The sequence below is a fragment of the Petromyzon marinus genome, chromosome 7, assembly GCF_048934315.1.
Source record: "Petromyzon marinus isolate PM22_M1 ecotype Great Lakes invasive population chromosome 7, UKy_Petmar_22M1.pri1.0, whole genome shotgun sequence".
Taxonomy (NCBI): domain Eukaryota; kingdom Metazoa; phylum Chordata; class Hyperoartia; order Petromyzontiformes; family Petromyzontidae; genus Petromyzon; species Petromyzon marinus.
Window position 1 is genome coordinate 12,835,732 of NC_133673.1, and position 15,939 is coordinate 12,851,670.

General features: G+C 50.7%; 1 protein-coding gene across 3 annotated transcripts; it reads left to right on the forward strand.

Moving 5' to 3' along the window:
* Positions 1-294: 294 nt before the first annotated feature.
* On the forward strand, positions 295-15,939 carry LOC116940005 (zona pellucida sperm-binding protein 4-like). 3 transcript variants are annotated; one of them, XM_032949195.2, is made up of 14 exons: positions 295-516; positions 1,467-1,531; positions 2,371-2,460; positions 4,285-4,409; positions 5,278-5,386; positions 8,117-8,263; positions 9,230-9,405; positions 10,750-10,853; positions 11,440-11,567; positions 11,948-12,131; positions 13,283-13,430; positions 14,013-14,094; positions 14,767-14,892; positions 15,644-15,939. In XM_032949195.2, the coding sequence occupies exons 1-14, from the start codon at positions 464-466 to the stop codon at positions 15,826-15,828; spliced, it is 1,722 nt and encodes a 573-aa protein (XP_032805086.2). In that variant the 5' UTR covers positions 295-463; the 3' UTR covers positions 15,829-15,939. The 3 variants fall into 3 exon arrangements, with proteins under 3 accessions (XP_032805086.2, XP_075921527.1, XP_075921526.1); XM_076065412.1 differs by having other exon boundaries at positions 471-536; XM_076065411.1 differs by lacking the exon at positions 295-516 and adding an exon at positions 1,016-1,056.

Here is a 15,939-nt window from a genome sequence, read left to right on the forward strand (position 1 = left end):
ATTAAATTGGAGTGGGGGGGGGGGAGGTCACAATACATCTGGACCACGCTGTACTATTACAGGGTGAACAATTGCACATTAACGGAATTTCCCCAACAAGACGGAGACTCAGTTCACGGACCGAGCTGGTAGTGTTCATGCGATGCATAGATGAGCATCAACAAGTCTGTTCATGCTACACGGGGGGATCTTTGTGCGCGCGCACCAATGAATCAATAACCGCTAATTAGTGATGTGATTAGCTTCACAACAGGTGAGCGTGGCTCATTGCATTATATTAAAATAATCACTCACCTGTGCCCCCCCCCTCTCCACCCACCAACACACAACGCCGAGTCCAATACAGGCTAAACAAGAACCACCGTGTACGAATCGTATAAGCGGCACGGCAAAACAGTCTTCGGCTGCAACACGCGTGAACGGGGGCTACTCGCTACCTCCTTGCTCTCTGTTCGTGGGGGGGATGGAAGTGAAACGCGAGGTGACCGCGGGAAAGATGTTGCCGCGCGTATGCAGGTATAAGGCGCACCTCGCAGGTATAAGGACATGCCCCCCCCCCCCCCGGGAACGTTGGCTGGTATTGTGGCCTCTCTTTTTGTTTCGTTCTTTTTAAGACCGTGTTGGTGAAGAATTCGAGTTGAGTTCCGTGCTTCGTTTTACGTACGCGGTGGGAGATGTTTGTGCTGGGCGTGATGTTGGTGGCGGTGGCCGTGTTGCTCCACGGTATCGTTATCGGGGTGGTGATGGCAGGTGGATGGTCTATTGGCTGTGGAGCGTCGTCTGTGTTACGTTGACGCTTGCACTGGTCGCCGATTTGTGCCGATGCTGTAGTGGTGGTGATTGAATGTGAGAGTTTGTGGTGATGAACTGGTCTCCATGCGATTCTGATTTAGCCGGTGGTGGTGTCGGCGTTGTTTGTTGTTGTTGGTAGGCGCGCTGCGTTGGGATGCTCCGTTGCAGCGACACGCCTTGCCGACCTCCCCTATGAACAAATTCGAGTCGCCCAACTAGGTCTACTCGGTCGTTTTAAATGAACATCTCTGGTGCGGTGTGTGTGTAAGCATCAGCATGGAAGCACTCGAACGCGGTACTGGCCACACTCCACCCCCCTCTCGCGCCGTTCCGGCCTTCATAGGTGCTCGCTAACATGAAGGAACGGTGCGGTCTGTGTGGTTTGTGTGCGTGTTTGCAATATGAACGTATTGTCTCGCCTTTTGAAATGAATCATCGTTTCCATTGTGTGAACATCCGCACGAGAGTCACGACGGCTGTGCGTGTTTTCTGACCCCCCCCACCACCACCCCCCCCCCCCACGACTTCGGTGTGCGCCGTTCTACTCTTTAATAGGCGCTCGCTAACAAAATTTGCTCCGACAGTCTGATAAGGCTACATGGTGGTGGTGGGGGGGAACTGGTGAAGTCGTGTGTGTGTGTGACTTTTGTACACTTGTGACCTCCTTTTCTCAGTTTTCTCGTGGTGGCGCTAATCGTCAGCAGTGCACGTGGCCAACTGGACCCACCGCCTCTAGCAGGTAGAGAGACAAACACCACGGGGCCTAATTTCAGCCAGGTCTCTCTGGGTCCGCAACCCTTGCAATATTTCTGCACCCGGCACACCACACCAAGTATCTACAGTCGCTCAAGCCTGTGGCTAGTAGTCGCGGTTCCTACTCTCCAGTGCACTGTTTGGCGACGCCTGTGCAATTCCCCCCCCCCCCCATGTGACCCAGTGTCTAGGCCCCTACTGCAATTGCACCACCTGCACACTCGATAGCTCTGCCACTGCTTCTACCGTACTCTTCATCACATGTTGCCTCTTTACCCCGTAATATTCCAGCCGTGATTTTCTTACCCTTCTCCAAAGAATGTAATCCATCTATCGAAGCTCTTCTCGTCACAACCAATTGGTATAGAACTCGCAAACGTATTGTGAAAGACCCAATGCAGAAGAACCCCGAGTTTGATCTTCCACAAAACTCGTGCTCCACCCTAAATCTCATCCACCGCACAAACCACGGCAGATGCGGATACCTGATGCACAAATGGACAATAAAAAACAAACTCCAGTAGTAGTGCGACTGTGGTCATCCATGAACGGGACCGTACAACCTATAAGGACGCAATGCTCCCGATCCTCAAACATGAAGGAGACATCGCAGAGACGATCCACTCCGCCGCCGCTGCTGCTAACGCTGTTATCTGCGCTTTGGCCCCACCTGCATGTGAAATTGTGAGCTGTTGCTCTGCAACGACACCAGGAGCCACACGTAAGAAGGTGCAGGATTTTGCACTGCAATGTGAATCACGATTTTAGGTTTATTGTTATTGTCGCATCGCACTTTTTGGATGTTGTCACCCCCCCCCTCCCCAGAGTCCCTGGTGCGCTGTGGGGTCGACACAATCGGCTTCGTGATGCCCAGGGAAGCGCTGGGCTGGGGCCTTGTGTTGCTGAGCGCAAGAGGTGAGCGGTGGTGCCTTAGCCGTGCACCCCCCCCCCCCACCCCCTCCCTCGTCATCCCCTCCGATCGACTCCGTTTTAAAAGTCAAACTGTTCGCGAGGGTAAAGTTTTTTTTTTTTACTGCAGCGGTCGTTGCTTTAAATTGTCATTGGCTGTCGCTTCGGCACTTCTGATCTAAAGAAATGAATGAGTAACCTGGGATGATATTTAGTCGAATAACGGGCCCAGTTTCTTCACCGTGGAACTGAAGGGAGTAACTCTGGGATATCTGTTCGGGCAGACGTCACAAACCCAATGATTGACCCTCCTGAAAATGCTCCGAGTCGGTGAGCCCGTCCTGAGTAACGACGTTGACATCGTACGTAACACCTATTGTTACTTACACGGCGAATAGCGCTGCACTGCGTCACGAACCCACTGACGCGAGTTCGATTCCTGGCTATGGCTAACATCGGTTGTGAGCGATTTTGCTTAAACCATTCCTCAGCCACGCCTTCACCAACCCGCAGTGACCGGCGTGGTGCAGAGTGTTTTGAAATAACTCGGCACGACTGAGACGGCATTCGCGAGGAGGAGAGTGGGGGGGGGGGTCCTTCGTCCGGCAGTGATTTTTGCTGGCATGTATAGATCATTGTACACGGTGGCCAGTGACGTTAACTAGCGTGTGGGGCAGGCAGGGGGTGCATTGACCCCTCCTTCCAGGTGGACAAAGCCACGAGTTGGGGGCGGGAGAGGGCCTTTGACGAGCACCATGAGATGTGTTTTGTAACGGTATAAAATAACTTATTTATAACGCGATTTAAGTTAATTGATATGAAAATGCTTTCACGAACTCTTTAACACGTAGGCTTTGTAGGATGGTGGAGGGTTACGACACATTTATACTTGCACAATCTAAGACAAAAACCTTTATGAAAATAAAACGCTATTTCTGGGATATTTATTTTAATTAGATACACGTCTTGATTTAAAGCTTTCGTGACTGCAGGGATTCATATTCTTGGTTCTTTCGGTAAAGTCACGTAGAAGGGAAACAATAAAATAATAAAAATATAAAACAATAAAATTCTCACGACGTTTCGACTGCAACACAAGCAATCATCATCAGGTGTGAAAACCACAGCAAGAAAATTTGAAAAAAGTGGCGGTTTTATTATTTATTTTTATTTTAAAAAAACCCGCCACTTTCAAATTTTCTTGCTGTGGTTTACACACCTGATGATGATTGCTTGTGTTGCAGTCGAAACGTCGTGAGACTTTTATTGTTTTATATTTTTATTACTTCATTGTTTCCCTTCTACATAACTTTACCGAAAGAACCAAGAATATAGATACACGTCAATGATTATATTGCAAGCGATACTGCTGAGCCGTAGTGGCTGCATTTTGCTAAGACGGAGCACCCCTGTAGCGTTAAATGTTCGAGACCGTGAGCTTAATGATGTGATTGGGCAAGAGGAGACACGCGCGATGTAACAGCCGAGGTTCCACTGCGCGAGACGAATCGAATATCGGGGCACCCCACCTGGCCGGTTGCCGCAATCCCCTGAGCTGATAATGTAGTCGCGTCACTTGAGGGGGTGGCCCATTTGAAGTGGAAATGCAGTGAACAAACTAACATTTAGTAACGTTCTCGGCCGCCTACCTGAAGGCTACGTGACCCACCCGTCAAAACCGATGTTCCACACCTCCTTTTTGCTTTAAACTCATTAATCGGTAATCTTCACAAATGTGCAACCAACGACGAGGAGGAATTTTTGACACGCCAGAACCTCGTTGGCTTAATTTGTTTCCCGGTGTAGTTAAGCGTTGTTGATGGTGCCCAGATGCCGCGGGGATTCTGGTGAACGTGAACTCCGCTCCCAGCGGCTGCAAGTTCCGGCTGGAGAGGCCGGGCGACGGCAGCCTCGAGTTTTCGGCCCCCAATGACGGCTGTTACGCGACCGCATTGGTAAGCGGACCGCGGTGAGAGGATCAACCCTTTGCCATTGCTGGCGTCGTTGTCTTCATCTCGCGCCCATTGCCCCCCCCCGCCGCAACTAACGGGCAAGCACCGTCACCCACAATCGTCTCCCAGCAACTCTTCCACTTGTGTATATGCAGGGTGCTTCAAAGAAATGTTAACGCTTCTGAAAATTTGCAACAATACCGCAAGAAGTGTTGTGCCTCCCCCGGGGGCTCTGGAGGACCACCTGGAGAATATTCCGGGCACGCGTTGGCGATGATGGCGAACAAGTGGAGACTCTTTGAAGCCATTAACATACATTTGTTATCCTATTCTTAGCTCTTTCGGGAAAAGTCACGTTGAAGGGAAACAATAAAATAATAAAATATATATTGTTTTCATATATATTTTATTTTTCCCTTCAACGTGACTTTACCGAAAGCGCTAAGAATATGAATTACTGCAGTCACGAACGCTTTAAATCAAAATTTGTTATCCTGTTTCCATGTTGTTATCCGTTCTTTTGCTATTTAAAACCGGTAGTCCCATATAAGTGTGAACATTTTTTAAGCACCCTGCATATATATAAAAAATCCTATTAATGAAGATTGCTTGTGTTGCAATCGAAACGTCGTGATTTATTTTATTTTATTTCTAACTGTGACTTTACCAAAAGAACCAAAGAGTATCCTATTAATTATTTGCAACTTCCGGACCAACTGTTTGGGGAGGCGGTGGCGCGGTGATCTGAGCGATGCGCTACGAACCCATTGACACCGAGGTTTGATTTATGTTAATGGGGGGGGGGGGGGGCTCGTCCCCCGCCGCCGACTCTGCCGCAGGGCTTTGTCCCTCCTGACGATTTCCTTCACAGGGTTCGAGCAGGCGCATGGTGTTTGTGATGGAGACCACGGCGTACCGAGTGACGTCTCGCACAACCTTCTCAGTCTCCTGTACCCTGGGGCCTCGTTCGCTCGTAGTCGGTAAGCGAAGACGATGCACATCGTGACCCCCCCCTCCCCGCCCAATCCAGGGGTCGTCAACCAACATGACAATAGCCATTTTTTCCCCTTCCAATTCGGTAAATAAAAAAAACTTTCAAGAGCTGCAGTGCACGTGAATACGCGACGATCCTTACGCAGTTCTTAGAGCTGCATGCGGCTCTGGAGCTGCGCCTGGCCCTAACCTCTACACAATTACCTCGAACCTCAATGATTGACTCATCATTGTGACCTCTGCCCTTGTCATCCATTTGACCTCGGGCTTCATTGTGATCTCTACCGTATAATCTTAGCTCTTTCGGTAAAGTCACGTTGAAGGGAAACAATAAAATAATAAAAAATATATAAAACAATAAAAATTCTCACGACGCTTCGACCGTAACACAAACGGTCGTCATCAGGTGTGCCGGTTTGCATTTATTTATTTATTTTTAAAACGGTCTGGTTTATTTAATTATAAAAACTTCAGCGCCACGCGCAGCGATTTGGCAGTTTATTTAGAAGGACTAGTCCATCTATGTTTTGAAAAGAGGAGGGGGAGACGAAAAATTAATGTATGCTGTCTGAAAGCCACTGTAAGCGTGAGCAATCAACACCTGAAATGGTTAATCAAATCTTTCCAATGATTGCTAAGCCAGAATCCATCTTCTCGGTTGAAATTGTCTCTGTGCTTGTATATGTGGATAGCCTCATGAACGAATCTCTCATGGTAGCCAGATGGCTTACAAAGAACCTCTGTCTTGGGAAAAGTCAATGTCATGTGAGCCTACTGAATTATAACAATGATCTGCCACGGCCGAGGTGTTGGTCCTACCGTGTTTAAGGTCTGCTTTGTGGTCACGAATGCGGTCCGAGACATGGCATTTGGTTTCTCCAATGTAACTACTACCACAGAGGCAACTTAGTTTGTAGACACCAGGGTACTGTATGTCCGGAATCACATCTTTTACAGACGGAACCAGATCACGGATTTTATGTAATGTGTTGAAACGGACCTGGATCTTGTGTTTATTGAAGATTTTGGAGATCTTTTTTGTGATCCCCGCAATGTAGGGTAAAGTGATGCTCTAGACCAATTCTTCGACCACATCAATTCCATACACCCAGCCATGAGATTTACCATGGAAGTCGAAAAAGATGGCAAGCTACCTTTTTTGGATATCCTAATTAAAAAGAGACCTGATGGTTCAATGAGCCACTCTGTCTACAGGAAAGCTGCCCATACGGATGCTTATCTGAAACCTGATTCCCACCACCATCCATCACAGAAGAACTCTCTCATCAAGACTCTGTATCATAGAGCCCAATGCATATCCGACCAGGAACACATAGGCAGTGAACTCATGCACGTACACCAAGCTCTTAAGGCTAATGGTTACTCCGACTATACAATCCGCAAAGCTATCACTCAAACTATGAAGAAGGACCCTCTTGAGGAGCCTTTCAAAACCATCACTTTACCCTACATTGCGGGGATCACAAAAAAGATCTCCAAAATCTTGAATAAACACAAGATCCAGGTCCGTTTCAACACATTACATAAAATCCGTGATCTGGTTCCGTCTGTAAAAGATGTGATTCCGGACATACAGTACCCTGGTGTCTACAAACTAAGTTGCCTCTGTGGTAGTAGTTACATTGGAGAAACCAAACGCCATGTCTCGGACCGCATTCGTGAACACAAAGCAGACCTTAAACACTGTAGGACCAACACCTCGGCCGTGGCAGATCATTGTTATTATTCAGTAGGCTCACATGACATTGACTTTTCCAAGACAGAGGTTCTTTGTAAGCCATCTGGCTACCATGAGAGATTCGTTCATGAGGCTATCCACATATACAAGCACAGAGACAATTTCAATCGAGAAGATGGATTCTGGCTTAGCAATCACGCTTAGTGGCTTTCAGACAGCATACATTAATTTTTCGTCTCCCCCCTCCTCTTTTCAGAACATAGATGGACTAGTCCTTCAAAATAAACTACCAAATCGCTGCGCGTGGCGCTGACATTTTTATAAATAAATACACCGTTTAAAAATAAATTAATGCAAACCGACACACCTGATGACGACCGTTTGTATTATGGTCGAAACGTCGTGAATTTTTATTGTTTATATATATTTTATTATTTTATTGTTTCCCTTCAACGTGGCTTTACCGAAAGAGCTAAGAATATGAATTACTGCAGTCACGAAAGCTTTAAATCAAAACCTCTACCGTAGTCAAAATTTGATGTCTGCCCCCTAATAGTGTCTTGGAGTCTTCGTCAATGTCATGTGGTGGTGATGATAGTGATTGACGGGTTGACTGCTAGAGATTGTGGCGATGGCGGTGGAGGAGAGATCGAGATGGTTGTGATGGATCGAAGATGACGATGAGCCTCCCGGGACATAACGATGGATTATCGATAAAGGCTAAACCATTCTTCTCAACCATCTGGCAACTGGTGAACATCTCCCTGTGCCAGCTTGTTTCATGATGTCAGGATGCCAACTTCTGATCATCCTAATGGCCATGAGTAGCCGTGTGCAGGACTATGACTGGCCCTACACCTCCGTATGTAGCCAACCGATTGGTGCAGTTGGCTGTGTACGGTACACACAAACAACCTCTAATAATTTGAGTTGTGGCAGGCTTGACTGATGATTGACCAGTGATGTCCACCTTGCTGTCCCCCCCCCCCCCCCCAACTACACCACCCATGTGATCCAGGTGACTCGGACTGCCCCGTGTCCCTGTCCTCTCGGCCGCTTTGCGACTCTCCGTCTGCCGGCCAGGACGCGTGTCTTGCCCAGGGCTGCTGCTATGAAGATGGCGGTGGCGGTGGTGAACAGTCGACGTGCATCTATGGGAATTCTGGTAACTACATGAGCGTGGCACACGATTTGAGAGGGACGGGTGGCGCGGGGGCCCCTCTCTCATGGGTGGACGGCGTGATGCGCTATGAATCCAGTGACCCCCCCCCCCCCCAAAAGCTCCCTCTGAGACTGACCAGCATTGTCACGTGACTGGCCGGCCTGCACACGCTAATTGTATTATTCAGCCAGCCGGAACATCAAGATGCAGAGCTCTGCATGAATAAATCTCCTGATTCGTGGGAGTTCGGCCTTTGTTGGGATATACATTTCCCAATTTCGAACGTTACACCACAAATGACCCTCCTGGTTAAACAAAGAGAACCTTGAGACTTGGAGGGATGCCGCCATGCTTGCCTTATCCGCCGCCACCCAGCCTCCCGCCACCATGAACATCTTGTGCCCTCTGCCCACCGTCTCGCCTTGGACGATGAGCCAGATGGTAAATGGCAGCGCTCATGAGGACTGCCACCAATGATACCTTGTCCCCATCACCCTCGTTTCCACCACTGGACAATCCCATGCCTCGCACCAATGGTCTATGAATAACTCCACAGTCTCCAATCTTGGCTCGCAACATTAACCTCGCGCCACCACTAAAAACCAAAACTCGCGCTCTGCGAGACGAGCGCTTTGGTCCACCGATCCAAGCTATAACCCACGGCAGTGGTTCACGTATTTTCAGAGGGGGAGGGGGGGGGCGGACACTTTCGCCGGTAAGACATCAATGTGAAGTGTCGCCACGCATTTCAAACCATTGGGGTTTGAAATCACGGGGGCGGGCAGGGGGGAAGGGCACACTAAAGGCCACCAGGGACCGCCAGCGGCCCGCGGGCCTTGTAGCGACGAACATCGACCTGCGGGAGATTTAATGCCCACCCGACTACCACCACCACCCAGCCTCGTGCCACCACGAGGCCATCTCTTCGCCGGCGTTGCTCGCTCGCTCCCCTCCCTCTGCTGCCCGCAGTGTGCACGCGGGACGGCCACTTCGTCCTCGTGGTGCCCAGTGGCCCGGCCAGCGGCCTCAACCTGAGCTCGGTCAGGGTGCAGGGCTCCGAGTCGCGCTCCTGCGGCCTCGTCCACCTGGACGACGACTTTGCGGTGTTCCGCTTCGGCGTCGCGGAGTGCGGGGCCGTGTGGAAGGTACGGGACGCGGGGGGAGGGTGGGGGTGGGTGTACGTGGGGGTGGGTGTACGTGGGGGGGGGGGGTGGTGAACGGGAGTGCGGGGGCCACAGTTGATGCGTTCTGGGCATGCCGTCTCAAACGGTATTGTTTGATAAACTGTTTTTCTTTTACCAGGTAAGGCCTCACTGAGCTGTGTCACACTTTTTCAGAAGCGACCTGGCCACAAATGATGGCTGAAATGAAGTGCCTTTTTTCACTTGGAAATTGATAGCAGCCACATTATCTAAAACGCCTGTTTCCAAATCGTGGAAAACCAGACAACCCGGAGAAAGATCCATGCGGAATCCAAATATGTATCTTGACTTAAAGCTTTTGTGACTGCAGGAACTAATATTATTTGGGTCTTTTGGTAAAGTCACGTAGATTTGTTCAAAGAAAATAACAAAAAACGACGTTTCCACCACAACACACTCGATCGTCTTTTTTTCGTACTAATGACGATCGCTCGTGTTGCGATCGAAACGTTTTTTTGTAAAAAAAAAAATGTTTTATGTTCTTTGAACCTATCTACGTGACTTCACCGAAAGACCCAAAGATTATCCAAATATACAGGCGTCAGCGTCGGTATCGAACCACCAATCTCCTCTTTCTACCACGCGAGGTGGTTAACGTCTCGGCACCGTGGCGCCCGGGCAACGAGCGTGTTTGTCCTGGCGTGTCTGGGTCTACTCGGCCTCGATGAGTTGCTGGGTGCGTTGTGTAAACATCGCCACTCGGAAGGCAAAGGCGGCCGGGCGTGGTGCTGGCCACGCACCCCCTCGTTGTGCAACAGTGCCGGCCTTCATAGGTGCTGCTTTGTAACAGCTTTTGCCCAAACAGTCTGTTAAGGCTATACGGGGGAAGGTCTTTGTCTTCGCAGGCGTCTCCAGTTCCTGCAGCCCCCAGTGCACTGTAGAAACAAATCCCCCTCGGCTCTTCATGCAACATTAACTGGGTGTAGCGGTGCCATGGCCTGAAGCGTCGGGGGAAAGCAGTACAGCAAGTGGACTAATCGTCAGCTGTACGGGGATAGAGCGGTGCCCCCTGGCACGGTACCCGTGCTGCCGGACATCCGTTTAAAAAATAACGTTATAGCTCATCAGATTCCTCCAGTATAAATAATCTGTTTTTTCAGTTTTCTCTGGGTGCTCCGATTTCCTTCCACGTAATAATTCGCCCCCCCCCCCCCCCCCCGAGATTTGTATCAGCAGGACTGGAATCCTCCTCCTGGAGACGAGTCGATGGGGTGAGAGGGGAGACTCTGCCGTGACTGTCCGGGGTGACCGCAAACCTATTTTTGTTTGTCCCCCAACTCTGCCGAGGTGGAGGCCGGCGGTGGCGGCGTGGAGTACGAGGCGACGGTGGCGGCCGAGCGGGACGTGTGCGCGCAGGACGACGTCACGGTCACCAGGTCCGGCACGTACAGGTTCGAGGCCACGTCCGGCGGGCGCACCGCCACGGCGTCGCAATCGCTGCTCGACAACCACAGCGGGTGGTGGTGCGAAAGAAGTTCTGCATACGTGGTGGTGGTGACCGGTAGTGATGGGGCTTCTTTACTGTGGTAGTGTTAGGGGAGGGGGTGGTGGCTAAGCTGATATCGAACGGATTGAAAACGTTCCCCTTTGGGGACATTTGTAAATCGGTGGCACGACAATTTGTTTCGACGGACAAAGCTGGGAATGTACAATGGAGCATGATGCCTAGGAGCAATGCTTTGAAGGTACTCGAGGATCGACCTAATTAAATGGATGAATGGGAAAAGGATGCGAGTGTATTTTGGTTTGAAGTATGCATTTGATAAATGAAACAAAGGTTGCGCAGAACGTACACGGATGATTGAAAGTCATCGCATACAATTTAGTTCGGTGTCTGTATCGCGAGCATGAAAATCGATTTTATCGATAGATTTTTTTTAATTGTGTGACCAGCCTGTTCAGAGATGGGGGGGGGGGGGTGGCATTAGCAGTGGCTTGATCATTGCGATTCGTGTTGTTTCCTTTTGAATGCCGCAGCTTCACCCTGCGGTGCCGCTACGTGGGGGTGGTGGAGGGGACGATGCAGTTGGCCGTGCCCACGCCGACTCCACCGCTACCCGCCCAGGAGAGGGGGGACCTCGGCGTGGAGATGCGCCTCGCCACAGGTGGCGGGCGAGGGGAGGTGGGGGGGGGAATATTCGGGTTTGTGACACGAGTCGAATGAGCGAATTGATGAAACGAGATTTTCTTTTTAAGTGGGATGAATGATGGAAAGAAGATGAATGAGCTGTGGGGGGGGGGGGGGGTGAATAACTGATAGAATTGAGCAATTCAGTCGTGAATGAATAAACCGTATGAAATATGATTGACGGTAGAAATTAAGTGACTGGTGTTGTTTTCAGTTTTTTCACAACGATAAAAACATCTTAAGCGCATCTCCAACTATAGGCTATCGGAGATGGCGGCGGGGGGTGATCTTTGATCTTTGTCTCCGTTCTGCGTGTGCACGTCGGTGTCTGCGCGATCTCGCTGCTCCCCTCCCCAGACGAGTCGTACTCCGCCTACTATTCGGTCTTCCCCGTCATCAAGGTACTCCGCGACCCCATCTTCCTGGAGGTTCGACTCCTCGACCACGCCGACCCGCGCCTCGTCCTCCTCCTCCCCACGTGCTGGGCCACTCCGGGCCCCGACCGTGCCGGCCCCATCCTATGGCCAATACTGCAGGACGGGTCAGTGAGCGAGAGCGGGACTCGCGTTGGGATTAAGAATCACTCGTGCAGGGACTCCTTGACCATACGCGAAAGATGCGTTCCTGGGGGTAAAGCGCGCATCTCAATTGCTTGCGTCAAAAGCAAAGTTTTTTCCATAAGTAAAATAATGGTGAAGGGGGTTCGGGAATTTCACTTGCCCTCGCAGACATAATCGCTTATTATCCTAGCCTATATCAACACAATACATGTACACAAAATAATACTCGGTCCTTCAATTTTTAACCAACCTGTGTTCTCTTGCTACACAACCTTCTCATTCATTATCCCTTCACCTTTGTGCCCCTTCCCCGTCTGGATGTTAGGCATCTGGCTACCCGTGTCCTTAGTCATCTCTTCACACGAGATATCGTACCGAACTGGCTGCTGGCAATGCCGTTTGTGCCAGGCTAGGGGTGGAATACCTCGCGTTGCGGGTGACGTTATTCCGAAAATAACCTCGCGTATGTCAAACAAAGGTCTAAGTAAAAAAAGCGGGCGTTGTTCCAAAATGGTGTACCACAAAGTGTGTAAACCGAGGATTGCCTGTATCTGTCTAAAAATATCAGAGGTATAAATGTTTTTACCCTCGGGGTCCCGTGCACCCCCTAGAATCTCAACAGCACTGATTTTGATAAATCTTAACCATTAATTTTCTAATGGTGTTAATTTTAGTCCCTGCCATAGGAATGTGGGATTTCCATCTCCCGGCTCGGGAACTTCACCCAGAAGTGTTTGTTTTGAGCAGCAGGACGCAATGGCAAGTTTGGCCAAAGTGGGACAGCCTAGAAAGTGGCAGATGGCTGGACCGTTGCGTAAATTGCGGACGACTGTACAGATGCACTTTAACCAACTTGCACATGGAATTCCCATTTTACATGTTGGATAAAGTTATTTCGGCCAAAAGATCTGCAGGTGTGTTCATCGCCAGCAAAGATGGCAATTGTCTTTTTGTGGCTCTGACTTCTTCGGTGACGATCGGACACTTTGAGAACTCTGCAGTGTCGCGCGTTTTTTTTGTGACTGGCAGCTTTCTGGTGTCCGACCCCCCTCCCCCCACCCCCGCTGGTGGCTGGCGATATTATGGCCGTTTTGCGAATCGAGTCCAAACAACGCACTCTGCGTCCTTGCAGCTGCCCTTTCGACGGAGACAACTACAAGACGGTGGTTCTTGGCGTCGAGGAGACTCCGGAGGTTCCCCTGCCTGGACTCTACAAGCGGTTCGAGGTGAAGACGTTTGTGTTTGTTGTCGGCGCAAGCCCGAACGCCATCTACGACCGGGTGAGCTCCAGCCTCTTCCCCCTGCCCGTCTCCGTTACTTACACTCGCCGATGTGCGCACTGGGCACCGACCACCAACATGGGGGACGATTCGATACTATGAAAAAGTGACCAGCAGCATGGCAGATTCTATACTGAGAAGAGAACCACCAGCAATGGAGATTCGATACTGTAAAAAGTGACCACCGACCTGGCTGCTTCTATACAACACACGCGCCGACAATACTTTTAATGGTGGCCTTGGATGCCCTTGGCCATGGCATCGATTCCGTTAAGTGGTACAACTCGGCCTTGCCTGCGCACGGTGCGGAGCATTTTTATAAATTTTTCTCAACCACGGTGCCACCGCCTCCACCCCAATTCTCGCCGCTTCTGCCGAGCGATCGTTCGGTGCAATTTTTAAAACTGCCATGCCAATGACAAGTGAAGTACTGAACCCCTTAGTGATGGTACGCGTGTGGTGGTGGTAGTAGCAATTTGACGATCTCCCACGGTTGAAGCCTCAACGGCTGACGGTGGCTGCTAAGCATTTGTCGCTGATCTCTGCTCCTAACATCTCCACCCCCCCCACCCCCGCCGCTAGGTGTTCTTCCACTGCAGCGCTGTCGTTTGTCGGGACGGAGACGCCAACTGCATCCCTCCTACCTGCGTGGCGCGCCGCCAGAGTACGTGCGGGTGCGGCGTCTACTCGCCATACCTGTGGCCTCCTGCCCAAGCGGGTCCACTGGGGGTGGTCCCCAAGAGATGGCTGTGAAGGCCTCCTTTGTGGCAGAGATTTTGCGTGATGCTGGGGGAGTTTGCCCCCCCCCCCCCCACGTGTCCGCCTTGTGCTAGCAACTCGCTCCGTGACCTTATGTTGAACTTCGCATCGTACGTAGCTAACCGTGCTAATCGGAGGTGCGAGGGAAAAACGACGAACTAACACGCAAAAAGCAGTTTAAAATAAATTATGTTAAATGTAGACTTTTATTGTTGGATGGCGTCTCGTACGCTTTGCAGTGTATGGAGTTTGCATGAACGTCCGATTTTTAAGATGTGTAATGAATGTACAAGACGTTAGTTTTTTTAAAGTGAAAAGCAATGAGAACCCCAAGCAATATTTAATTTGAAAGCAATAAACACTTGCATTATATTTAAGGCAACTTAATTCAAATCAAGGAATGATCCTAATAAGAGCAGATAACCAGCTTGCATCGTACTGTAGATGGGTACTCTCTAACAGCACTCGCCCCAACATTCTGTTAAGGTTGTATAGTGGGGGGGGGGGGGAGAGAAGTCTTTGTTTTGTATCTTTACCATCCCACCATGCCCGTCTGTCACCCCTCCATCCGTTGCAGGGAGAGTGTCGGACCCGAGGCCCCGTGACTGGGACGCAGATTTACCCAGGGGCTTGGCGTCTGTGGGCCCCTTGCGTCTACTGGAGGTGCCGCGCGAGCTGCCGATGCAGTCGAGGGAGGCTCGCGGTGAGGACTGTGCTGCTGCCTCGGCATTGTCGCGTGTTCACCCACCAAAGTCGTCTCCCGGAGTCTCAAAGACAATTTTGTGGGGGTTTTTTGGGAGGGCCTCTTTCTGAGTTTGTTGCAGTTGGGGGGTGGGGGTGATATTGCCATGTGTGATCTCTAATTGAGTAATGTGCTGAGTCTGTTGTCATTGTGATGTTTTGGCCCCAATACTGGTTGCACTCGTGTGTGTGGTTTTGTTTTATGCTATGGGAGGAAACCGGGGAATCCAAAGGGGACGGGGGGGGGGGAGCGACCTTCAGAACTTCATAGAAAGGTGCCCGAGTCTGGGAATCTAATCCAGGGCCTAGACGGTCATCAAGCTTTGTGGGCACACGTTGTACCACTGCCAACCTACTGGTGTTTTTTTTTTAAATAGGTGCTCTAACAACACTTGCCCCAAAAGTCTGCGGACTATATAGGGTGGTGCTGATGTGTGTGTTAGAGGCAATCTCCCTCCATCCAAAGACGAAGCGCAGTGCCTCGCGACTAAATCGCAGAAAGCTGGTGCAGTAGGCCGCGCAGGGGGGCGGGGGGTGTGCATCTTCCAGTCAAAACTCTCTCGCTTTTGACACCTTCCCGTGATCTCAATGTTTTACACACCTCGCCTGGCACGGCAAAATACTGCGGCGACAACATTGTCGCTTGGTGGCGAATGTCGGCTGGGTTGTGGGTGCGCGTGTTTTTTGTTTGTTTGTGCGTTCGTGCGAGGTAGCGGCGTCGCTGTGGAGCGACTCGCTCCCTCCCCTCGTGCCGACGGTCCTCTCGGCGCTGGCGCTCGGCACGGCGCTGTTCTGCGGCATCGCCTTCTCGGTCTCCGCGTGTCGCCACCGACTCCGCCGCCCGGAGTCGCGGGGACGGAGATCGGATGGCTCGGCAGTTGATCATTTCACTCTGTAGGGAGGTTTTTGAAACCAGGCCACCGGCGTGTGGACCTCCATCCCCACCACCACCACCACACACACACACGCGCGCACAACTCGATTTCAATAAAACGCGCGCTGCCCTCTC